Source organism: Etheostoma spectabile, chromosome 11 (assembly GCF_008692095.1).
Source record: "Etheostoma spectabile isolate EspeVRDwgs_2016 chromosome 11, UIUC_Espe_1.0, whole genome shotgun sequence".
NCBI lineage: Eukaryota > Metazoa > Chordata > Actinopteri > Perciformes > Percidae > Etheostoma > Etheostoma spectabile.
Window position 1 is genome coordinate 5376758 of NC_045743.1, and position 25712 is coordinate 5402469.

The window sequence follows — 25712 nt, forward strand, 5'->3', positions numbered from 1 at the left end:
TCATAAAAATACTAAATTCCAAATCAAACCTGCACGGCACATTAAGTGTTATACACTGTTGTATATATTTGCATATAATTTATGTGTTTTATGTATACAAAGGTGACATAAACTACAGCCACTTGTTTCTACATCAGTTGCATCTTTGAACACTGCTTTTGCACTTATATATTTCCATTAATATTGGTACAAATCATTGTTGTTTTTTTGTATTTTTTTTTGTATCTCTTAACGCAATACATTTTATCTTGCCACTTTTCTTCTCCATTGCACATGCGACAAGAGAGTACATGTGCGAGTCCCTGATCCAGTGGTTGTGTCATGGTTGCCGTGGTGCCTGATCATGCACCATCCCCATCAAAAACATATCAACATCCTTATATTGAATCTTAAATGGTTTTCTAAAAGTTTGTGTTTGTTGCAAGCAAGAACAAAATTCCCCAAAACTGGAGATACAAGGTTTTTCTTGTCTGTTCATTGAGTGAAGATACATGCTGCAACGTCAATAATATTTCTCTTGTGTTTAATAATATTAGTGTGTCAATATTCTCTTTTTATTCTATACAATTTAATTACGTCATTGATATCTATTTTTTTAAGCGTACACCTTTTTTATTCCTGTACACTTCGGTAAAGTAAAATTATTGTTTAGACACTATTACTGTGTAAATCTTTATTATTTATTAACTTATTTAAAAAAAAAATAGATCCTAAAATTGAGCGTGTGTTTCTTGATACAAGAAATACTAAGGCAGGCTGCCACATTGGAATTATGAAAAATCACTTCCAGATTTTGTCATTTGAAAAAGAAAGGAAATAAATTGACTCAGTTATGGATCTAATGAGTCAATAAGAAGATTTGTACAGTGAACAATTAATCCTATTTTATTTGGCTATGAAAAAGGCCTACAAGGAGTAATTATGTGTTTACATACTGTATATTCACACAAATATTTGCACAATTCTTGGATACATAGAGTTTTATTTAGATATAAGTAATTGTAATGAATACAATGTATGAAACTTTTTTTACAATGCCATTTGTTTATTTTTGGTTGTGTTCCCTCTCAGACTGCTTTTTGTGCTACATTATTGTGGATTTCCCTGCTGAGGATAAAGATAGTCTTATCTTATGTAATCTTTTAAAATATGGATCTACAAGCTAAAGTTATTGCTTCCTACATCCATCAGAGAAATTGATGGATAAAAAAAATTGTTTTTCTCTGAAATGTATGTAGACGAAGTCTCACAAAATAGAACTGAACCCATCAGAAATGTACTTAAGTATAATATTGATACCATTTATCTACTGTGTTTGTTTTTAAAGGGCTTTTTTTCAGTGAGCCAGTCATCTGCTACTATTTGGACGGGGTCCTGGTTCTTTACTGCATCTTTGCCACAGGGCTCCTCTTCAGAGAAAAGGTGAGAGCAGGCTTCAGGCTCACCAGGCTGTTTAACGATAATTAGTTGATTCACTGTTTTGCTGACTGTCAATTTATCATGATTAATCAATGATAATAAGAATAGAAATATTCATTAAGTTCATTAAATATCTGTTATTCGATGTTGTTTTCTTCTTCTCTGTGCAGTTTTACATCCCATCCGTGCCTAGAGTAGCTGTAAGTCTCCATGTTTTCTATTTCGGTACTGTCTATGCAGTGATATAAATTGTGTCTATTTATGTGTATCTGCTTGAATATATGCATTTCACTTTTTGTGTTTCTTCTCACTGACTAAACAGGAAGATGGAGGCATTTACCAAGTAAGTAACTCTCACACTTTATGCCCAAAATATGTGTAACTCTGCTGCTTGGCTTCAGTTTTTGTTTCATAATTTCATATTGCCTCTACAGGAGCTTGAGAGACTAGAGGATGCGGATCCTTACCAGATACTTGAACCATCGAAAGCAAAAGTAAGTAACTGAAAACTTTTGAAGGAAACATTTTCGCCTGTTCTGGTGATTTAACCAATCAGTCAATGTGATCTATTTTATCTCTTCTAGAAAAAAGCTGGCAAGATAAAGAAACCTGAGGTAAGATAGATAGATAGATAGATAGATAGATAGATAGATAGATAGATAGATAGATAGAGAGATAGATAGATAGATAGATAGATAGATAGATAGATAGATATTGATCCCAATAAAATGGGAAATTACAGTGTTACAGCAGCAAAATCACTCACAACACAGAATGTAAATATAAATGAAATACTAGGATACAATATACATACATACAATATACATGAAATAATAATAGGAATAAAATACACAAGTTGAGAATACAAAAATGTGCAACTGCTTAAACAGTAGATAAAATGTAAATAGACCAATTGTGCAGGTTACACTTAGTGCAGTATTGTGGTGTCTCAGAGTCTCATGTAGCACCCAGTGATGACATGTTAAAGAGTTTTATTGCCTGTGGTAGGAATGATTTCCTGTAGCGGTCCGTGCGGCATTGAAACTGTCGGAGCCTCTTAGAGAAGCTGCTCCTCCATTGGACCAATGGGGGGTGGAGAGGGTGGTCGGGGGTTATCAATGATAGATAACAGTTTGTTCAGTGAGTAAGTAAAGTTTCATTACTCAGTCACACAGTCTCTAAAATCCTAAATCTTTAACAAAATAAACGTTCTAGCAATTGTGGGAAATAGTCAAAATAAAAGGAAAATGTTTAAACTTGTTATGAAATCGCCATAGGCCATTATCGCACCAAACATGTAGAGTTAAAATAACAGGGGTTACTGATAACATTAGCGATGGCTCTGTTCTATTCAAGTGTTTCAGTAAGTAAACCATGAGAGTGTAACGATCAGCCAGCATGCACAATACCAGGACCCTGAAGCAGCTAAATGGAATTCAGCCGTTAATGATTTTAATGTTTACATCTGTGCTTTTCCCGCTGTGACCTGTCAAAATGTCTACTCTGAAGGGAATATTCACACTAAATTGCAGTTATCTTTATAGTATATTTAACAAGTTTCACCTCAAGCTGATCAAATCGCAGTGAAAGACAAAAAAACTGCTTGATAGTGTTCCTTCTTTTTGATGCTAAATGGCCCAGGCCTACTATTTCGAGACCTTTTGAGCAGTGATGGCCAAATGAAGCTTTGTGAATCAGTGTCTTTATTTTCTGAGCCCACTAGATAGCGCTCTTGGTTTTAAGAGAAAGGCCTAAGGCATTGCAATTCAGTATATTCTCGACCAATTGTTGAACAGAGAAAAACCATGTAGTGGGCTCAGAAAATAAAGACACTGGTTCACAAAGCTTCATTCACTGCTTTTGATCATATCTTACATCAAGATCCAGATATCTGCAATCTTTTATCACAAACAAAACACAGATATGCTGTCTGTTTGCTGGTTTAATCAATATGAATGTTTAACTTTGTCTCTCTGCTCTACAGTTGACCAAAGCTGAGGATAAAGATCCCTCTGAGTCATTGGTCCCCAATGGCTCGGATCCACCCCCTCCGTAGTCCTGCATGCAGAGACAGCATTGCTTATTAGACCTGCAACAATTAGATGATTGATCATTGATTAAAAGACAAATAAGCAAATGTGCGGATGAGCAATTAACTGTTTAAGTAATCGATCCAGCAAATAAATCCCTGACATTGTCTGGATCTAGCTATAGCTTCTCAAAAAGGATGATTTGCTGGGTCTGCTTTTCTTTTGTTGTACGCGCCGTGGTAGTTCTAGACTACTTCAAATGGTGGGCTAGAGTTACAGTAACTGTGCTGTAAGCTTCTGCAACCAGACAGGCTGCTAACACTTCACTTTTGTAATTTACATATCTACTAGCCATTCTGGGGGCTACCTGAGGCTGTACTAGCTAACATGCTAATGCTAACAATGCACACAGGTATATTTAGGCCTATGTTACGCATGTTATTTTAGCATCATGCGAACATTTAGATACAAAGTTCAGCAGAAGCTGATGGGAATGTGATTAGATATAAATTAAAATTCTAAATTTAAACCTCATAGAGGCACTATATGACCAGCTGTAGTGTGACTGGCTGCTGTACCCACTGTAAATTCATCATGTAACTGAATACCAATAAAAGACAAAGCACATGTCAAAACAATTGAAAATGGTTTAATGATGTATACAACAAAAGAGAACTGTACATTTACAGTAAAAGATTATCTTTATATGTGTATAAAAACAAAACAAACAAAAATACAGCAGACAAATGCATCAAAATCTACTATGTATCCTGATTCACATACTTAAAACTCCTACACAACCTTTCAGTTCTACGCCGCCATGACTGGAGGCAGTTTTTTTTTGTTTTTGTCCTTGTAGTCAGATTGTAGCAGTGTCCCTCAGTGGTTTTTTGTCCATGATGGAAACCAGGGCTTTTTACATTAGAGTCCTGGAAGGACAATTGTTATCAGGCTGCAAAATAAGAGAAAGGGAAATACACCGGGGACACATTCCTTTAGATGAGCCCAAGCTTTCCAACATGAGTAGTAAATGTCTCACAGAATGCTGTTTTGAGATACACAGAAGTAATATGTACATGGTTGGCGTTTTTTTTCTTCTTTTTTTTTTCTCGTTTTTCCTCTTGTTGAAAGCCATGGTCACTTGGGCTGTGAACTGATAATCACACACAACACACCCAAAAACATACAAAAATACTATATCTTTAACCTACTAAGAGTAAGACAGTTCTGCAATAAGTTCCATGCTGTGACAGAAAGAGGATTACAACAAACAAACGAACGAGAAACAGACGCAAGGTTTTTCTCAGAAATATACCAAAATATACATTTAAGCTTTGGAATTACTGAGGCTAGGAATAAAGCCAGTGCTGGGTTTGTCTCTTAATACACATGCTGCAGGGTGGAAGGGAGAGAAACAGAGAAAGACACAGGACAGAGAGATATCTTTGGTATCTGCATTTGTCAAAAGTTAAATATTTGGATTTTTGCTTTGGGATAGAGCTTGTGAGGTCCTACAACCTCACATGGAGTAAAGCATTGAACAAAGTGTCACTGAAGCCCATCGGCCAGAGGTCTGAGCCAGAGGGACACAGTCCATGCAGAGTGAAGGACCATGATGCATAGTGTCACAGCTGATCAGAGTCTGTAGTGAAGAGACAATGTCAAAGGAGAAAGCAGAGCAGGGGGAAAAGGGAGGAAGAGGAGGAGGGACACAGCAGTGAGTTTTAGCAACCGCAGGATGTGTATTCCTGGAGACAACAGGGTAAATGTCCTGGGACTACAGTGTACAGGTGATGAGGAAGATACAGACACACTGTGAGAGGCAGGATCGGCATTTTCACCACAGTCCTTGAGAGAGAGGGAGAGAGAAAGAGTGGAGGGGAAACATCCTAGCAACAGCGCTCAAGACAGACAAAACATACAGAGTCCTGAGCATGTACAGTGTGCACAGGATTTACCCTCAGTGTGTATTAACAAACATCACCCAGCTACCACCAGATTGGTTTGTGTCTGTCGGAGAAGCCCGCTCAGCCCCTGTTCAACCCCCCCTCCCCCCTCCGATCCCCACCCACAGGCACTGTAACCGCCGCACTGACAGGAAGCCGGAGTGTTTCCGGGGCGGGATACATTCACATGCAATAAAAAAACAAACTCAGATGAATTGAGGACTTGGGTGAGGGCGTGCAGCTGGGATTTGATGCTGAGCAGTGAGGCAGGGATGGGCCGAGTGAGGGGTGTCGTTCGTATACAATCAAGTTAGAAGTCTTTGGTTAATGTTGGTACCACAGGAAAAGCGAGAGCGGGCTGCAACAGCACACCGTCATGTGGTTAGACATGTACATACCTGTGCTCGGTCAGTTTAAAAATAAAACTTTAAAAAAACAGGATTGTCAAACTTAAAAGTGATCAAACATGGAGGGAACTCTATTTGTATAACAGACAGTAATGGAATAAAATACACCAAAATAAACTCTCAATAAAGTCTCAAGTTACAACAAATCCTTTCTATCCAATGCTGAAGAATACATCAGTGTGCAGCATAAAAACACCAAATTGTTAAAGAAAAAAAACAGCAAACATTCATGAGAACTGGTATGTATTCTGCCCCCCCCCCCCCCCGTGGTGGCTTTTACTACAACCCTTCACTAAGTACAGGTATGAACGGGCTTCTCCACTGACAAGTTTGTGTATTTTCTTTTTTTTTTTGTAATTTTCTTTAAATGTTTTTTTATTTGTTTTTTTTATTTTGTAATTAGATTAAAGCAGGTTTCACTCAGTTTTGAGTTAGAAATGAGGTATACAACAGCTTTTGCTTTAACTGGTGCTCTATACTTCCTTTGTCACCGCTAACAACCGCAAACCAGTGTGGTGGATCAACAAACTACAACTTGATGCATGGCCGATCCACAAGAGCATCTTGAAATCTAGGGATCACGTAATGAAACCAAAGCATTAAAGCAAAGCCGGTCGCAAAAAGACTGTCAGTAAATTAGATAATTAGTAGAGATAAAATAGTCAAACTATAACAATAAACGGTAGTTTTTACTTTATAAATCATAAACCGACTTGCTTTAAAACTTCAGCTAATCAGCAGAGAACCCCTTCTGGACAAAAACAAAAATAAGTACTCTCATGTCTCCCTATTTCTTTTAAATCCCACTCTCAAACACCTGCCGGAAGATGGAAAAAATGCACCATAATGGTTTGCAGACTGCCCTCCCTATTCTCTCTTTATAAGACACTCACATTCACAAAAAAACACACATTCACAAAAAAACACACACACACACACACATCCACCTGCTGGAATTATTAGTAAAGCTTTCCTCACAGGTATCCTCAACCTGTCTGAGTTGCACCTAAACAGGTAGCAACCTAATCATCCCACACTCCAAAATGCCCAAAGTACACCGTTTTTTTCAGTGAAAACAATGCACCAGGTGAGCTCAACGCTCAAGCTCTCTCTCACTCACACACACACACACACACCAACAATGCTACAATACTCATGTCTTCTACGTAACAATAAGGCATAAATGATAATGTTAATCTTCTTTGTCAAACTAAGAAAGCCAGTGATCTTGCCCTCTCACACTATACAAAACAATTAAAGGCATAAAGTATAAAAAAAAAAAAAAATCAAATCAAATGATTGTTAAAAACAGCACAACAAATCAAGTCCACAATGACTCAACCAAAACAAACAATAACAATGTATTCAAAGATTAAGATCAGATGCTTCAGAGTCAGGAGCGCCTAAACAAAAACTTCCCGTTGAAAAGATCTCGCAGATACACAACAGACGCGCAGGTGTCAGCGACGTACGCACCACCGAGGCGTGGTCTCAGACTTCTCTTATTTTTTGGTCTTGTCAGTTCTCAAAGAAAATTTGCTTTTTTGCAATAAAAAAGATTTAGGGGAGATTTTTTTTTCCGAGTAAGCATGATAAACACTACATTCAGTCTTGATAACATACTGGTTCAAATATAAAATATGAATATCTTACACGTGTTTATATATATATATATTTATATGTATAGAATTAAGAAAAGATTGTTTCTCTAATTCTTAAGTCTTTCCTCAGATAAATATTTCAGTAACATCCTATGGTGCCAATGGCAAGTGGTTCATCTTGCTAGCACACGTTCAACTCTTTAAAAACTACAAATAGCACTGGAACAGGACTGAGTCCGATAGGCCCGTTGTGACCTTCAAGACGGGGAAACCAGCAGACGTGAGCAGCCAGACACCTGCCTAGCTGCAAAGAGAAAAGGTTTTTACTTTGGCAAGAAGGATCTCAAAATAATATTTAAACCTGGAAATACCCCATAAATAGTAGTACTAGAAAATAGCAGTAGTAGGTTGTCCTTTTATGTATGGTTCATCAGTATAAAATTTGAATGGCGAGCCAGACAGTTCTTATACATTCTACACTGTTCTGTACACAGAAACGCCTAAAGGTGAACCTTATGTTTAAGTGCTGCTGAGGTATATTCAGTCAAAATAATTCAACAGAAAAGAAGTACACAAGAGGATAACGTGGACAGATTTGACTGCTTACAGCCTCAGTGATCTAATTGTCACTGTGGTATTTTAATTTGTTATTTTAAGCAGCAGAACAATTCTACTTTTTACGTGGGGTATAGTTGACTGTGTAGCACATAACAGTACTTAGTCCAACACTGTGTTGAGTAAGATAATTTGGCAGGTTTTCAAACTGATCCACAGACAGATTTAGGAAGCAACATACTGTTTCATAGCATGATGGTTCAAAATGGCGGCGCTGATAGGAGGTGTATGTTATCTGATGATCCGATCTATGCATTTACATAGGTGAGCCCTTCAGACGGGAGGGTCAAAACCACAAAACCTGACTTTCACAGAGTGTAGTCATAAAGCTATAGGAAAGCATGCAGGCCTCTCAACAGCTCAACACCATCAAGAGTTTCAGCAGCAAGTTGTTAAAGCTAGGTTCCTCTGATCCTTATCCAGCAGCACCAAATCAGGAGCATCCGGTATTGACCGAGGTGGGAGAAGAGGAACGTAATTTGTCAGCACTGTGGAGAGTAAAGATCGTCGGAACGGCAACTTGAGTGCTCGAACAGGCACAGCAACTACTGAGGAAAACCACTTTGGTTCAAGCTGTTTTATGGCTGATTATTAGTACAAAACCAAAAACAGAACCTTTCCATGTTGCTTCAGAAAAGTCCAAAACTGCTACCAAAATGGCCAAAACCGATAAACAAAAGCCATCAAATGGCTGAAAGATCACATGGATCAGGTGTTAGGGAAAAGGCCCCGGCAATAAAAAAAACAATTTAAAAAGAGTAAAAGGAAACTTTCTTTCTCATGCCCCAACCCACCTATCCATCTTTTTTTGACAGTTATGCTGCCAATTCAAAAGTTGAGTGATGAGACATTTTGTCAAATTAAAAAAAAAGGTCATCTTTGGAAAATGATCATCAAAATATTGCATTTCTATATTCTGTTGACAATGACAAGAGATTCTGTACTCATAAATATATTGACTAGACTAAGCTACACCGGCTACACACAGCAATTATTTTAACAAATATTTTTGGTATATCGTAAAGTACGTAAGCCTGTCGAATGACTGCAGACACAAAAAAGACAGAATTTCATTTCTCCCACAACAGGCAGACTGCAGCTCATCAATCCAGTTTTTTGGTACAGATACTGTGCACAAGTAGATACGACGGTACTACTATTAAAAGAAATAAAACAAAAACACAACGCAATAACCCCATCTAGCCAATGCTGCCATACATTTGGTACGATGACCGTGCCCCCTGACTAGTACTCCCCAAAGAGACCAGTCAGCCACAGAGCCTTGTGGATCATGCAGTTACTCAGCATCTGTCTCAGCATCTGCCTGAGCTGTAGACAACACATGCAGACTTCTAGTTTCCAACTCAGTACCCAAGCATAATGTACACTTTCCCAATGGACCACCATCCAAAACATATCACTCTTTATAAGACACGGGACTGCATGTCTCTTTATAAAGCTCTCAATGCAATGTTTCAGTCATTTTCTATAAGTGTCTATAATCTGCACCGAGAACGTAATTTTACAAAAGCTTGGGGGCTCGTCTGCCACTGCAGCAAAATGTAAAACTCAGTGTTTCCAAAAAGAGACTCAGAGAGACACATCTTGTCCCTCTGACCCTTAAAGCAATGATAACCTTTATATCGACTACTTATTACTTGTTTTTAAAGCCTTATAACCACGATTAAAAGTTGATAGTTGAATCTTAACTTAATATTAGACTTACAAAGTTCTGAAAATGTCAACAACAAAAATGGACAGCAAAGATAAAGAAAAAAAAGTTTCTACAATTTAACTGATATGATTACGTCAAGGCCTGTCCAAAAAAAAAAAACATAATTAAAGATGGGGTGACACACAAATCCCCATTAGTGATATTGAATATTGTGAAATTAGTAGTAAATCAGTTTAGTTTAAATGTTAAGAGTAAAATCTTAAAGTTTTTGGTTAGAAGTAGTTTAACAGTTTTTCAGAAAATTCTGACCTGGAAATAGGAGGATATATGTATATATACATATATATATACACACACACAAAATGTGAATATATTGATGGTACCAAGGATATTTTTCTTCTTGGACACTTTTCAAGGTTCATGAGGAGCGGCAGGCCAACAGCAGTGTCCATCGGGCTACTGTTTGTGGGGAAATAAACATCCAAGAATCATAAAAAGGAAAAAAACAGGAAACACTACAAAATAAAAAAGTCAACCTCAACCTCATTTGAGGTTGTTTTCTTTTTGGTGGCAGCAAAAGGATTAAATAATAATAGATACAATAGAAAGAATGTGGGGTGGTTAGTGAAGCTCAGAGCCTATATCAAACGACCTCCCTATTCCCCACGTTGTGTGAAAGGAGTAGTGCACGACATAAGAAATAGGGCGTTAATTCAGGATGCAGCCTGACTGGCTTCACTGAGCCTTGGAGGCAGTGGTAATGGTCGAGGCTTGCACAGGCACAGCAGCCGTGGTTGCTTGATGATGGGCATCAGCAGTCACCTGCAGCCCCCCCGCCCCGGCCGACACCAGGCTGACGGGGTTACTGGTGAGCAGCGACAGGTTCTGGGGGTTCAGGAAGAGCGGCGTGGTCACCAGGTTGGGCGTGTTACCAGCAGAAGTGTTGGCGAACAGCAGGTTGCCGCCATCCAGAGAAGTGATGGGGATCGTTCCGCCCGATGCCAGAGCTGTGGAGAAGATGGAACAGTTGATGTGTTTAGACGGAGAGCGAGGGGATGAGATAGTTGACGGTGTGTGGAAGACCAAACCTTTCTTATGAGGAAAAATGTAAAACAATTAAATTAAAAAACACAAATACTTTATACTATTTATTATCTCTCAGCAGGATTATTATGAAGGTAAATATGGTGCAATATGTGAGAGCGTGTAGATGCAATGTGAGCACTTGTAGAATATGATTTGAGAGCTTGTGGAAAAAATCTGTACTCGTATTTTTTTCCCCACTTCAGTCACTTTTCCAGTACAACCACAACTCAGTGATTACAACCTCTCGAATCTGTCGCTGCAGTGTGCTCTCTCGCATCACACAGCGGCGAGTCTGCGCCCTCGATTTTTGCAACACTTCTTGCCAAACTAATTTATACCTGTGGACTTAGTCTGTGGAGCTCCGAGCCAACAGGACGGCCGGGGACAGCAGGGTTACTATCGCCTGATGAGAGACAACTCTGTCCGGCTTATTTATGTAGCATGAAAGTTAGCGTTAGCTAACTAGCAGCCGGCCCGCTTCCAGATGCTAGACCAGTTGTACGAACAATGTGTTATCATAATAAACCCATAATGATGTTTTAAATTTATTTGGCCATTTTATTTATTGATTCATTAATTTATCTATAATAATAATACAAATAATAATTTCCTAATGACTCAGGTTTGCTCCTCTATACCAAAAGAATTTCAAACCAGGGCTGCAAACCTGTAGTAAATTATATGATTTAAAAAAAGGGCCGGATTCACACTGTAATATATTTATGTGGTAAAGTACCCGTGAACTTCTGCATTCAGCAGTACATACAATCTGTGTGAGAACACTACCTGGGAGTTGCAAAGAGGTCTATCTGTATTCTTTAAATGTAATAAGTGACCATCACGATATGCTCTGCAAGGTAAACAATGTTAGTTTGGGCTTCAAGTTCATATGAAAAAAATAGAAATATTTGAAATGGAGAATTGAATATACTTACATTGATACACACCTTGGATAGTAGCCAAGGTATTGTTGCTCATGAAGGCAGGACTACCAAGGCCACCAGAAGTCAGACTGAGCAGGGCCCCCCTGGACACACAGACAAGATCATTTAGATCAATAGAGAATACACCTGAACACCTGAGTAAACTCCACAGAAGTAATAACCAGAGGCCTCGTTTAAACATAACCAATACTAACCCTGGGGCAAACTGGGAGGACATCAGTCCTGGGTTGAGCCCAGCAGCAGCAGCAGCCATAGCAGCAAAGCCGCTGGGTAACTGGGCCCCCTGCAGCGCCGCAGACAGCCCTGATGCCGTCACCATCAGCTGACCCGTCCCTAAAGTGGTGGCGATGGATGTCGGTGCCTGGGTGACGATTGTTTGCGCCTTGCTTTCTGTTGAAGAGTGAATAGTCGTTGGCGACGGGCTCAAAGATGGAGAGCTGGCTGTAGTCATCATAGGTGCAGTGGATATGACGGATGCAGTGTTTGTGGCTCCAACTGTCGTGCCTTTGAGGAAGCGTGGGGAGAAAACACAAGTTAACCTCAAATTAAATCATTATGTGTGATTAGACACACATGTTCATTAAGGCATACACACACATCACGCACACCCATACACACCTGTGAAAGACAAACTGGAGACGCTGGTGCTGGTGAGAGGCATCACTGGGTTTACAGTCAGAGTGGTGGGTGTGTTAATAGTTGAACTGCTCACAAGGCTTGCTGTGCTGGCCACCTGAGAGAAAGAATAAGACGGAGGATTGAATAAGCTACTGTCTTAAGATTGTCCTTTAGCTACAGCCACAAACAAAATGAATCTTTTGGCATTGTAGCAAATTCCAGAGAACAAATAACAAATCCAGGAACAGAACAGAGACTGAAAACCTTAAAAAACAGTCCTTGAAGAATCACTTAAGTGTGAGTGTGTCCATCCTTACCAAAGGGCTACTAGGGGTAAAGATGGTTTTGATGGGGGTGCCACCTCCTCCACTGTTGCAGCTGCTGGGGGGGTTGATCCTCTTCTCTTTCTGTCGGCGATTGCAGAACCAGACCCGGATCACCTCCTTCTCCATGTTGAGCTGGTCAGCGATCATGGTGATCTCTTCAGAGGTAGGTTTTTGGTTCTGCTTGAAGAGGGCAAAAAAGCCAGAGATTCCCTGTGAGCACTAAGGAGACGATCGTCTTTAACATGATAATTTACATATTTTACTATTTAAACACTTAATGGTGGGCAAAAATTAAATTTGATCAATATTGTTAACTTCAGGAATATGAGTTATAACCTCCAGAAAGCTTTTTTCTAAGGCCACTCGGATGTTGGTCTCAATACTGGTCCTCTTTTTCCGTCTGCGATTGATCCCCTCTATGCCCATGCCTGGGGAGCACAGAGCACTGGGGCTGGACAGGGCCTGGTCAGATGTCAGGTTCTCTGCACAAACAGCACCGACACAAAGCAAGGGAAGAGAGGTAAAGACAAGGCGCTGTAAAGACACACAACCTACGCCTCATGCATGTGCTTTTGTGTCGCTCATTCAGGTTTCAGAGGTCAGGGACACACCTGCATCATTGAGCCACTTCTCCAGCAATGGCTTGAGTTTGCACATGTTCTTAAAGCTCAGATTCAAGGCCTCAAAGCGAGAGATGGTAGTTTGGCTGAAGTCGTTTCCATACAGCTTCCCCATGGCCAGGCCAACATCGCCCTGGAGAATGGAGGGAGACAGAGAAACATGAAAAATGGAAATCCCTGCGTCACGATCACTTTTTCCCACAGCAAAGATACACCAATAATATGAGTTAATTATTGGTATATGGACCATGAATTGGATGGGAAGAGTTACAAAATTTGCAAAAAAATATATAATGCATAGAATTGCAAATCTAACAATCACTGAACCTTTGAGGATCAATCTATTCAGTCTTACACACACCTGCGTGAAGCCCAGTTTAATACGCCTCTGTTTGAAGGTCTTGGCAAATTGTTCCAGTTCCTCCAGATCGCTAGGCTCCTCCATAGTGGGGGTATCCAATCGTTTGGGTGGTGTCTGACTGTGGGGCAGGGACTGAATAGGTGTGGCTGCTGTTGTGCGGGTTGGAGTGGCAGGCTGCAGAGAAAATATAAAACATGATCGTTATCTAAGGTTATTTGGTTGAAAAATGGGATATGTAGAAGAATACAAAAGTGGAAATTAAATTGCACCAAACAAATGTGTGATATTGTTTTATTCAAACATCTGGATTACAGCGGGAAACGTTCAGAACTGCCAGTATAAGTAAAAGACGTTTTTGAGAGTTTGCTTGCATCGTTACCAACCTGAGTAGCAAGGGTGATGCATGGTTGAGTCGGCAGGAGGTTAGCTTGGCTTTGAGGTAGTTGAGTTAGAAGACTCTGGGCTTGCAATATGCCTACAGAGTGAAAGACATAGGAGTTGAGATAAAAAAAAAAAAAAAGAATACTTAATCAACAATCAAATACCTGTAATATATCGCTGTTCTTAATTCTGCATGCAAATCTAACAATGCAAGTGTATTACACACCCTGCTGGCCATGCGGTGTCTGGGAGATGAAGAACTGAGCGGGCTGCAGTTGTGTGGCGATTGAGTGGCCAGGCTGCACCAGAACAAACTGAGGCAGACTTAAATTCTGCTGCTGTAGCTGCTGCAAGAAAAATAAAAAAAATCATATCATATCAATCTTCTCATGGGTTTCTTAAATCAAGTTAAAATTACATTTTACATACTGTAAGTCCTGTATTGCTTTGGAAACTAACTGTGGAAATCATTCCACTAAAACAGAATTTAAGTATCTAAATCAGCTTCAGTATAAAACCTTTCAGGGCTAAGAGTTTACATACAGGCAGTTTGGATATATTATTCTTTAAGGCTTTGCAGAAACAGAAACATGGGTGATTGTGTCTTACAGAAGCGATCTGGATGGGCTGTGACAGGGGCAGCTGGGTAATGGGTGTGGCTGCGGAGGCAGAGATGCTGGCCCCAGTGGTGCTGTTCTGCTGGTTAGCTGAATGCTGCACGGCTGCAGCCAGGAGTTGAGCTTGGGCCTGCTGGATCAACATCTGCTGCTGCGCTGGGGTCAGGGTCAACTGAAGAACCAAGAGAAAGAGACATGGGAAGACAGACAGAGGGACGCAGTAGTGATAAGAAGTCAGAGACAGACACAGAGAGAGAGAGGGAAGATAGAGAAAGTAAGCGTTTGGCAAATCAGTTTTATGTTGTATCATAGAGATCAGATGAGTTAGTGTTGTCACGATACTTGAGTTTTGGTTTAATATTTGACGTAAAGATAACTCCGACAATACCGCAAGGGGATACTACAAAAACGTGTGTTGCATAACAGATTTGTGACACATTTTGCACACATGTTGGCCAGGAATACATTTTCATCAAGTGCAATAAATTAAACTCTTAATTAATCCCTGCCTTGCTCCAGTTTTCTCAACAACAACTGGACTACACTGTTTAATGCCGTGCCAACAGTTGTTTAAATGGCTGCTTTACTGTGTGAACTAGGCCGCAGCTCTGTTTATTCCAATTTCCTTTTTTGCGTTATTATTGCAATTTGTATGAACACACCCTTACAGACAATAGAGAAGTGGGGTCACCATCATGCTAAATACTGACTGTTTATCCACGTCTCTATTGAACTTAACTCTTCACAAAATGTATCAAAGTGGTTTTCAATCCGTTGTTATCGTGGCAACACAGTAGGGGCCCCAGAAAAGCAAATGAGAAAGCCATGAGCTGAGCAAGGGCCAAGTGTAATGGAATTTGATGTATTTTTTCAAAGTCAAATCCACATGCACATGAACCGCCGAAGCAAAATGCAGCCCTTCAACCCGCGGTTTTCTCAAGGTATGCCTAAAGAGAACAGGTGGATTTGGAAGTTTCAGTTTTCCCTGAAAAATGAGGCGAAACACAAGGTTGTCCAACCCCCCCTATCCTTTTCGGTAATGGAAATTTTTTAAAATACCAAAAAGCCACGAGATGAAAAGGGGAAAACCGAACCACAGAACGGGCAAACGATCGTTGAAAACCCCATCTTTCCCACGGTTGAAGTTGAGGTTGGGCCCGACCCGGGCCCTAGGTTTTAATAAAAGGAACCCCCAAATTCCCCCGCAACTTGTGGCCCAAAATTGGCGGGTTTGGGGGCAAACTTTCCCCTTTGAAACAGTCAAGAATTGACTTCCCTTGGGGGTAAAAAAAAAAAAAAAAAAAACAAAAAAAAAAAAAAAAAAAAAATTTGTTTTAACCCCAAAAAAAAAAAAAAAAAAAAAAAAAAAAAAAAAAAAAAAACAAAAAAAAGAAAAAAAAAAAAAAAAAAAAAAAAAAAAAAAAAAAAAAAAAAAAACAAAAAAAAAAAAAAAAAAAAAACTTTTAAACCCAAAAAAAAAAACAAAAAAAAAAAAAAAAAAAAAAAAAAAAAAAAAAAAAAAAAAAAAACCCCAAAAACCCCAACAACCCCAAAAATAATAAAAAGGGGCCGGACAAAGGAAAATGTCTTTAAAATTTCTTCTGGTAATTTAACAATTTGATTTTTAAAATTTATTTTTTCCCAAAAAATTTAAAATTTTCACAACACAAAAACAACTTTGGGGGGAAACCCGCTCTTTTCAAAAAGGAACAAAAAAAAAGGGGTGGTTAAGGATTTTTTTAAAAGGGGGTTTTTGGGGGGGTGAAAAAAAAAAAAAAAAAAAAAAAAAAATCAACCCTATCTTCATCCACGGTTTGACAGTTGAGGTGTGAGCCCAATGCATGTACGACTGGGTTTTAAAACCAAAAAGAAGTGAGGAAAACAGCGACTAATCCTGCAATCTGTCCCCGGCAACATTAGCGGGTTGAGGCAAACCTCTGGAAGATCAAAAAGCACTCGATCTTCCGACTTGACTAGGAGTGAAAAAAAGAGTGAGCTTAGAGGAAATCTTCCTACAGTGAACGACCCTTGTTAAACAGCATAAGGTCAAATAAGTCTCTTAATTTCTTGTCATAGTTGTAAAAATAACAATACTCAGAATGTTTTAATTGAAAGCAATGTGAAATTATGTTTAGTTCAGACCAAAAAGAAGTCTAAATAAAATAAACACAAGACTAAAAACACAATGAAACGTTTAAATCTCTGTGCTACCTGAGCAGAATTTTGAGCAGCAAGAGGGATTTGAATTAAAAAGGAAGTGAGAAATTGGCTATTTAAATGTGCTGCAGCCTTCAGAGACAAGGAAAGTGAATGGGAAGGGAGGGGAGAGTTGAGATGCTAATTAAAATAACTGTTATGCAGTGCATGTAAATTCTGCATAGATTTGCATATTCTCCGCCATCTGTTTCCGAGCAACCGCAGAGCAGCTAATTAGCATACAGGGTTGATTAATCTGCCGTGTTGCCAGGCGACACAAGGAAAGACTGGCTCATTTAAATTAACTCCTTCTGCCTGTGCACATGTGAAAGCAGATGAGCATACCTCTGTTCAAACTTTCGACTTTATTTCATTGCAATACTATAATTAAAATGTTTCACAACACAAAAACATTATCTGTGGGACACCTGCTCTTTACATAAAAATAGGACAACAAAAGGTAAAGTGTGCGATGGTGTGCATCATGTGTTACCTGTTGAAGGAGGGCTTGTGCGTGTGCATTAGTGATTGCACTTGTGGTTGGCACCGTCTGCCTCTGAAAGTCAAACCCATTGATTTGGATTCCTGAGGACAGAATTACAGTTAATGAAACATGTTGTCAGAGGAACAGAGAAGGTGTTTTTTTATTGTGATTTAACTGGCAACATAATCTCCGCTGTTATTGGTTTAACACAACAATGAGTCACACCATACTAGAAGCCCACTGTGAACCTGTAGAAGCATATTTAAGGAGAACATACTGCTGTCAGGTGCAAAGAAAAAACATATTTTTGAAAAGGGACAGCATACGCAACTGTGATGGTGACCCAAAGATGTTACACATCTGCATACATTTGTTTGAATGCAGGTTGGTAAATCGCTGAATTAAAAATGAACACCATGGGCCAAAATTGCGAGCATTATTGTTTATCTACTTGATTCAGCTTTTCACGATAGTAATATAAAGATGACCATTGAATCTACCATGTTCACTCTAAGTTAATTCATATCACAGAATCATTGAGACAGAGCAAATTAGTGTGATATTCAATAGGCACAAGTGAGGGAAACTGCTCTGAGGTAAACACTTCATTTGACAAAGTGGACCGCTAACAAGGATTTTGGAAAGCTGCCATTTTTTTTTAATGAGTCAAAAATAAAAAGGGACCAGTAGTGAGCTTTTCTTGATTTGTGCTGCAAAGATTTTAATTTCAATGGTGTGAATTTGAAACCTGTTGAATGAGATAAAACTCTGCACATGGTGAAAAAGGCAACAAACAAAAAAGAGCTGGAGGTCACTCACCGGTGTTCCCGTCACCACTTTCCATTGCACATTTAGTAGTTTCTGACTGATTATTCACTTTAGCATCTGGAAGAGCCAGAGACAGAGAATGAGACAAACTCAAACCCACTGCCAGTAAAAACATGACAACCCTGTCTCAATGATTTGAGGAGCGTGCTCACTTTTGTCACCCGAGTATATCCCATAAGTGCACGATATTCCTATTCTGCAGTAATAGTAATCTTCCATCTCGCACAAGGACACCAAGCAACAACAAAAACCAACTGAGCTTCATCACGACCTCATCAAAAACTCACCCGCTCTTGCTCCACCTGTGTTTTCCAGCATGGTTGCAAAACCTATCGTGGAAAATTGCCTTTGCCGGGCAAACCCACAGACAGGTCATCCGGCACTCTGTTCCTCCTCCCACTCCTGCCTCTCTTCACTCTCCAATGGTCAGCAGGGAGCAGAGTTCCATACAACCAGAGCTACACACAGGCACAGTGGCACTGTCCACTGCACAGTTCACTGAACAACACTGGGATACGCACACTGGGAAAGCCAACAGGGTTTAGGAAAACAGCTCTCCTTCCCTCTCTCTCTGTCTGTCTGTGCACTCTTTCTTTTCTTATAGCTCTGCCCCTCTCCCTTTTCATGCCTACTTGCCTTGCTCTCCCTCCTTCTCCCTCTCTTGCTCGTGTGCCAGATCGTCTGTACTTCTGAAAAGTTACAACCTCTCCCTCTCTTGCTGGAATGAAACAAACGACAAGTGCAGCTGGCAGCCTCCTCCAACTCTAGCCCCCCCCCCCCCCCCCCCCCCCCCCCCCCCCCCACTCTATAATGAACCATAATCAGTATTCAGCTGATTAAGCCGTATGCAAATCTGCCCCTCCCTCGTTAGCAATGTAAGGTTTTGAAGTCCTGCGAGCGACGCATTTCACAGCAGCTCTGAAAGCTTTCTGCATAATTTAACCCCTATAATATTTATCAGCTCATTAGCATATTAATTGGATGGCTTTTTGAGGACGATAAAAAACAGGGGAATAAGGACGACATAGAAAGGGGAAAGAAAGTGCTCAAACTAGCACTTGGCGCAGCACAGGGAGGGGGTGTAGCAGCACAAGACCAATTATTGCGCAAGTCCACAGCTAAAAACTAATTAGCTAAAAGCAGGTAAAGGTCTGAAGTTATCCCAGAATGCAGTGTGAGGCCTGTCGGCAGTGGTCTTGACATGTTAGCAAGGCGGCCCGCATTAATAGAATGTCTAAGACTACTCGTTCTCCAAGAGTCATGGAGATTGGGTCTAACTACTAAAAAGGGGGGTCTGTGGTATGAGTGGGACTCGCTCAATCGGACATAAATAACTCCACATTAATCCACCACAAGCCTGTCATTACTGCTAGACCCCCTGTGGCTAAAGCATTCCTCAGCGAGCGACTACAGAGAGTGGGTGGCGGTCTGTTGCTGTCTGTGTTTATCAAGTGTTTGGGAATTTGCATATTTAGATTAGCTTTACATTCCATTAGTATTTCATTTTGGAGCACTTTTAAATTCCTTTCCAGCGTGCTCTAAGTCATCCAAGAGTTAAAACAGCGGGGAAACAGCACCGCTATGGTGATGCACAGGTGTCCAGTGAATCACAATGACTAGACAGGAATGCATGGCTGTATTGTGGTCTACAGGGGCTTAACTTGAACTGCTCCTGCATAAAGCTTTAATCAACTTCTTCACCTATACCGCTGCCTGACCAAGAGCATTTACACATCGCGTTAACATAGAACGTACTGGAAAACAAACAGGCCTTTATCAGCAGTATGAGAACATGAGGTTGCAAATCTTAAGTCATTAAGTAATGTTGGAAGCTGTTGGTAAACAGCGGTGTACTTTTATGACAAACAACCAGAGACATTAAACCAGTGGTTTCCAATATTTCTTTCATTTCCCCTGAAATGCCCTGTCAAATAAATTCAAATTAGGCTGCTCCTTGATCAACACCACTCATCATGTTCCAGGTGTGTTAGTTTGAACCAATTAAAAACAGGTTGTTTTCTATTACTGTTAAATAAGAGAATATTTTGTCTGACAAACAGTAACATAAAGTTATATATTTACATATAAAAAAAATTCTCGGTTTCCTTTTTTAGTGCTGTTGTCGGCACCACTACCACTTGGTCTGACAGGAGCTATATTATTCGATCTGTGGTCTTTCTGCTTGCATGCGCCCTGAGATTCACAAACTCTGACCCACATTAGTGATGTAACAATGTTATAACTGTGCAATAGACTTATCGGAGCTGGTAGTTTATTGATTATACCCACTAAAACACAAGGTGACGCGTGCAAATGCCTTGTTTTGTCGACCAAAGGCCCACAACCCAGAGATATTTACTAAGTTCATTGTGATATTTGTCAAAGTAAAGCAAACTAATCCCCACATTTTAAGTTATTTAACTAGAAAATGTTTACATGTTGTACATTATACTCCATACCACTCTCCACTGTTGAACCCTTCAAACAAAGCAGTTTGGTTAAACTCCAGCTTACTCTATTGTTAACCAAGACGGTCCCATTTAAGATGCCAAATTACTCTATTACAGAAAGACAGAGCCCTTTTCAGATTCTTTACAGTGTAAAGAATCCCTTGAAAGGGATCGTCTTTCTGACCTACATCATTCATAACATGCAAACAAAACAAAGGGGACGTAAATGCAAAAGCAGTTATCAGCAGTGCACTTCAACACATGCACAGTTACTTGGTTGAACGGTGTGCAAAACCTTGCTGTGGAACAATGCATTGCACAAATAGCCTGCAAAGAGAATTTGAAATAGGTATCTCATTAGCACTGTAATATGGGAAGGCTGGCTGAATACTGCAGAGCTGTTAATGTGAGCAGAGAGATTCGACTTGAGACAGAGCAAAACTTAATTAGCACATTCCCATTCTGCCCTACTATCTATATTCTTCATCTTGAACACAGAATACATCAAGACCACTTTTCCAAATCTAAACCCCTTTGAGCACTAAGCCGGTTTTGGGATGTTCAGGACGTATGGTCACAACAGATAATCTTTCAATTTGAGGAAGTTAATAACTAAACAACCTAAAGCCTGCTGCTTACAGCAGAATCAGCATGACTATCCAATGTATTTGAAATAGCTTTTATTACTAGTAAAAAAACCAACACAATCTGACAACAACAAAAAGCAACACTGGACTGAGGCCACGGATAAAAAAAACAGTGCAGTGTAATTTGATGAGGGGTAATGAAGCTAGCACCACTGTAAGCTACTGTGTTGTCTCTTGGATGGTCATAAGCCAACTGTCTATAGGTTAGGTGGAAAATTCAATTTAACTAAATTAAAGTGAAGTTTGTAGGGAATGGCGAGTACAAATATTCAGCTTCTTCCAAGTGGTTAGCCACGAGTCACTACTCCAGTTTGAAGCCTTAATTCACATTTAAATTCACCACCTTAGGACGCTGATTACGAGCTGGTTATTCATGTGGTGTGTGTTTCACTTTCTTGTAACAGCACCTTTTTCAGATTGTACCAGATGCTGTTAACTGCAAAACTCTCCCACTTTTGCCTCATCTATTTAAAGAAGGCACATTATTGCAACTGCAGAAAAAGATTTTTTTAGACTGAATATTTAAAGCTGTAGCTTGTTTGAAATTGTTTGTAACATTAAACGCTTTCTTGAAATTCTGAGTCATCAGGGACAACAGGCCAATTGTTGCTTGTAAAATGCATTTACCTCTGTCTACTTTTCCCAAAACCCCTCCATTTTGTAGACTATCTCCTGTACCTATAGGTGTTAAAAAATACATATATGTTTTTCATATTTTTACCTCTTGCAAACAATTAGCTGATTTAACAGATTCATATGTTGTCATTTGTCTTAAAGAAACCGTATTTTTTACAGATAAATGTCAATCTTCGGCCCAACGTCTGCTTCACCATATTCATAATAGGGCATTTCGCAAGACATATCACCAGAGACAAGTAGTTATCTGATTTGAGCACACCACCGAGTTCTGATTTTCCTTCTCCACGGTGAAAACGCTTGTCTAACTGGAGCATTCATGGAGGCCTTCTCAGTAGTTTGAGATGGCATGTTCTGCATGTATTACTACGAATTATGCATTATTCATAACAACTGTGTTTACATCAATGAATATTCACGATGGAACTACAAGGCTGAAATGAGGGTGGAACTGAAAAAATGATTAAATGAGAAGTATTATGAAAGTAGCAGACTAAGAGTGTGGATGACAGAATAATTTTGTTTAAGTTTTCTTTTAAGTAACCCAGTTTAATAAGTACATTTTATATATTTTTAAGTAAGTGAGCCTATCTCTGGACAGTGGACATCATTTCATAATATACTAAGTCTTGGCTTCAAATACAGGGTATCATTTAGTATAGCATAATATGTATCGCATATAAACAAATTGCCCTGTAATGTTTTCTCAGAACAATGCAGGGAGAGTGTGAATTAAGTGTGTTTCTGTGGCAAGGAATACAATCTAAAGGACCAGTAGGCCCCAAGACATAATGCTGAATTTTATTATTAAAACAAACTAAGCAAACAAACACCATAACCTGCAGTTCCACTAAACATCCTGTTTTGACTTGCAAAGATATGTGTAACAACTGCATAATAGAACACAACAATATACAACATGGTCCGAAACAGTCACAGACATCTCACCATCTAAAACATCTTTTCACTATCTTTTGTGTAAAAGCAACTTGAACTGTTAAGTTCTAAAAAGGAAAAGATTATCGTATGTCAGAGAACAAAACCCCCATCCTCTGTAGAGTTACTACAACAGACATGCTCTTTTAAAAACACTAAACTGAACTACAGAGTTAAAAAAAAAAAAAAAAAAACTGCCATCAAGCTGTGTCTTGCCCGGCCATGAAACCGGCAGAATGAATAGTAAGAATGTCCTGCCTGTTATTATTGTGGCTTTCCGGAAGTGGGCCTCACTACCCCTCCCTGCGCCTTGGGGGGATACACAGGTACAACCTCTGTGTTCAGCACAACACACTCGGTAAAAACTCCTGCAACAACCAAGGAAATACAAGAGACTATCTAAGTTTTCAAAAGGGCTCAGTCAAGCGCAATAAAAAGTTGTACAAATAAATAAATAAATATTCTAATGAGATGGATTACCAGTTGGACACCAGCACCAACCCGATGCCAGACTACTCCCACTTCACGTAAAAAAAAAAAAAAAAGTGCTCCGCCAAACTTCAATCAAGCTGTAAAACTAGAACTACACCACCGGTGAGGGGGGAAGCACACCACTATTGCCATCATTTATAACAGCTAACCGCGGCAATCCTGTTCGCATTTTAGTTTAAATAAATGAACGCTAACGTGAAGTTAGCTTCTGGACGACTGGACCGAGTTAGAGGAGGCAGCCATTCGGAGGACAACAACCGTTTTAAATGTTATTAGACGAGGCCAGGTTTTACAAAAACACCTCAGTCCGTATCTAACATCAAGTGTTGACATGCGGTCATTGTGCCGCGCGGGATGAGCTCCAGCTCATCGTCGGTGGACGTGATATGCTGAACTCGCACTGTGGTTCAGGCAGGCCCGCATGAATAACACAACAGGCTGCTGTGGCTCCACTGCGCCGAGCACAAAAGGCTGAGGGGAAAAACGCTCTGCTGCTATAAACCAGGTCGAGCTGAAGCACACCAAGCCGACATCGTGTCTATTTAACAAAAAAGGGCAGTCTTGCTCCATTTTGATGTATTCCCTCCAAACAGCACTTGAAAACAAGCAGGCGCAACCACTGACCGGCTCGCCGAAAATGAATATGCAAACCTCTTTCAAAAGCTCCAGTGTGTGCATCAACACAAAGCCAAGCGTCAGCAGGCGAGCTAACGCTAGCTGTTAGCAGCCTCCTTTCAATCAGATTGCGTTCAAGAAATATCTAAACATGTCACATATGAACCAGAGTAACGTCGGCGATTACTAATAAAATATGCTAAATTGTATTTGTCGACAGAGGTATGAATATGTAGCGGCGTACAGCCGTCTAATCACACAAAGGGGGGAGGCATGTTTCCATGTAATTTGCCGTCGCATTGCAAGAGCTCGTTTCCTCCTCTGTCAAATTACAGTTGGCTCGCTGTGTGTAAACTACAACAGCGCTGGATATCATCTTCATCTCTTAGTCAATCTGCGTTTCATCTGTATTCTGCTTATCATAAATTGTTGGTAACACAGTTTGAATATGAGTATGAATATGTAAAATGCTGTAATCATTACCTGGTCCTGAACTCTCATCTTGACTCGCTGCTCCTCCGTCCGCCATTTTGAATATTTAACCCAAATCCCAGCCCTGAGCCTACCAGTGAGAGAGACACACACACACACACACACACACACACACACACACACACACACACACACACACACACACACACACACACACACACACACACACACGTGCACGGACACAGATGCGCACATATAGTGACTGTGTGCGGGGTGTTTTTCACTGTATCTTATTTACATACTTAAATAATCATCTAACTTTTTTTACACTGAATTTAGAAAAGGGCATGGGCGGATCCGAAAGATCTAGCTACAGCCAGCGCACAGGTAGGCTACACTGTTGTCTTTGTCAACAACAAAATACTCCTTTAAAATAGGCTACTTGACTATATCATTGTCAACAACGACCTCTGATGCAGAGGCCTGTATTTAAGTGACTCACTACTCAGAGACTAGTCAATTTAAACTGCTCCTAAAGGTAAAAACAGAATCTTAAAATGTGTTTCTCTATTCAGACCTAGGCATTGAGTCAGGAATAATGGGGTTATGGGTATAATTGCTCGTTTCTGGACAGACATTTTTATTAGACTTTAGAGTTTTCATCTCCAGAAAGTTTTTAAAAACACACACAAAGCATGAAGCATAATTACTGTAGCCTGATGACGTTTTCTTTTCCTTTTTTATGTTTTTTTGTTTGAACTTCAATTAATACAAAGGAAAAAAATGTGCTTGCGGCACACTTGCACCCACTCAGAAGGCCAGAAACCAATTCTCTTTTTTAAAATCCCTCCTTAAAAAAGAAAACCCAAATGAGACTGATAGTTAGATGTGTTGGTGACCTCACCTTGACCAGAGAGAAGAAATTTCACTTATCTAATATACAGTAAAAGGATGTGAAGTGGGGACGCATTTCCTTGCAGCCACTTCCTGCATTTTGCCTATTAATCTGCACTACATATACTAAAATAACCCATTATGTAACATCACCCTTCCTTTATTCGCTTACCCCATATGCAGATTAATCAAATATGTACATTTTTAAAGGATGGTGTGCACCATTATGTTTGCGTATATAGCCCTTTTATTGCATATCACAAATACTTAAGATGATGATTTTACAAAGTGAAAGATCCAGACAAACAATATTAAGCAAACCTTGAGAGGTCAAGAATAAATATTCAAGCTCAACATGCCTTTATGAGTTTTGAACACATTTAAAATCTTTTTAAACCATTCTCTGTGTGAATTTTGACAGACTATAGGGATTTGTTCATGTGTCCATGTTGCACT

At 39.7% G+C, this 25712-nt stretch overlaps 1 protein-coding gene across 8 annotated transcripts; it reads right to left on the reverse strand.

The window, feature by feature from the left end:
• Positions 1–7381: 7381 nt before the first annotated feature.
• Positions 7382–24503, reverse strand: pou2f1b (POU class 2 homeobox 1b). Of its 8 annotated transcripts, XM_032529181.1 has the most exons (15): positions 24414–24455; positions 18146–18211; positions 17336–17427; positions 16539–16619; positions 14639–14818; positions 14256–14376; positions 14032–14123; positions 13649–13822; positions 13279–13420; positions 13004–13158; positions 12659–12847; positions 12342–12456; positions 11918–12227; positions 11715–11806; positions 7382–10700 (listed from the first exon to the last, which is right to left on the reverse strand). In XM_032529181.1, exons 5-15 carry the CDS (start codon positions 14789–14791, stop codon positions 10429–10431), a joined length of 1815 nt encoding a protein of 604 aa, XP_032385072.1. In that variant the 5' UTR covers positions 14792–14818; positions 16539–16619; positions 17336–17427; positions 18146–18211; positions 24414–24455; the 3' UTR covers positions 7382–10428. The 8 variants fall into 8 exon arrangements, with proteins under 8 accessions (XP_032385072.1, XP_032385066.1, XP_032385068.1 ...); XM_032529175.1 differs by lacking the exon at positions 16539–16619 and having other exon boundaries at positions 14256–14373; positions 24414–24503; XM_032529177.1 differs by lacking the exon at positions 16539–16619 and having other exon boundaries at positions 13004–13149; positions 24414–24503.
• Between the last annotated feature and the right edge of the window lie 1209 nt (positions 24504–25712).

What these genes read in the sequence shown, in the direction of transcription:
- pou2f1b (XM_032529174.1), bottom strand. Translation starts at nt 24,459, where the DNA reads ATGGCGGACGGAGGAGCAGCGAGTCAAGATGAGAGTTCAGGACCAG. An exon ending in AAGTGGTGACGGGAACACCG is followed by an intron (nt 17,428 to 18,145) that starts GTGAGTGACCTC and finishes TTCTGTCCTCAG; the next exon opens with GAATCCAAATCAATGGGTTT. An exon ending in CTCCAGTTTGTCTTTCACAG is followed by an intron (nt 12,228 to 12,341) that starts GTGTGTATGGGT and finishes GCTTCCTCAAAG; the next exon opens with GCACGACAGTTGGAGCCACA.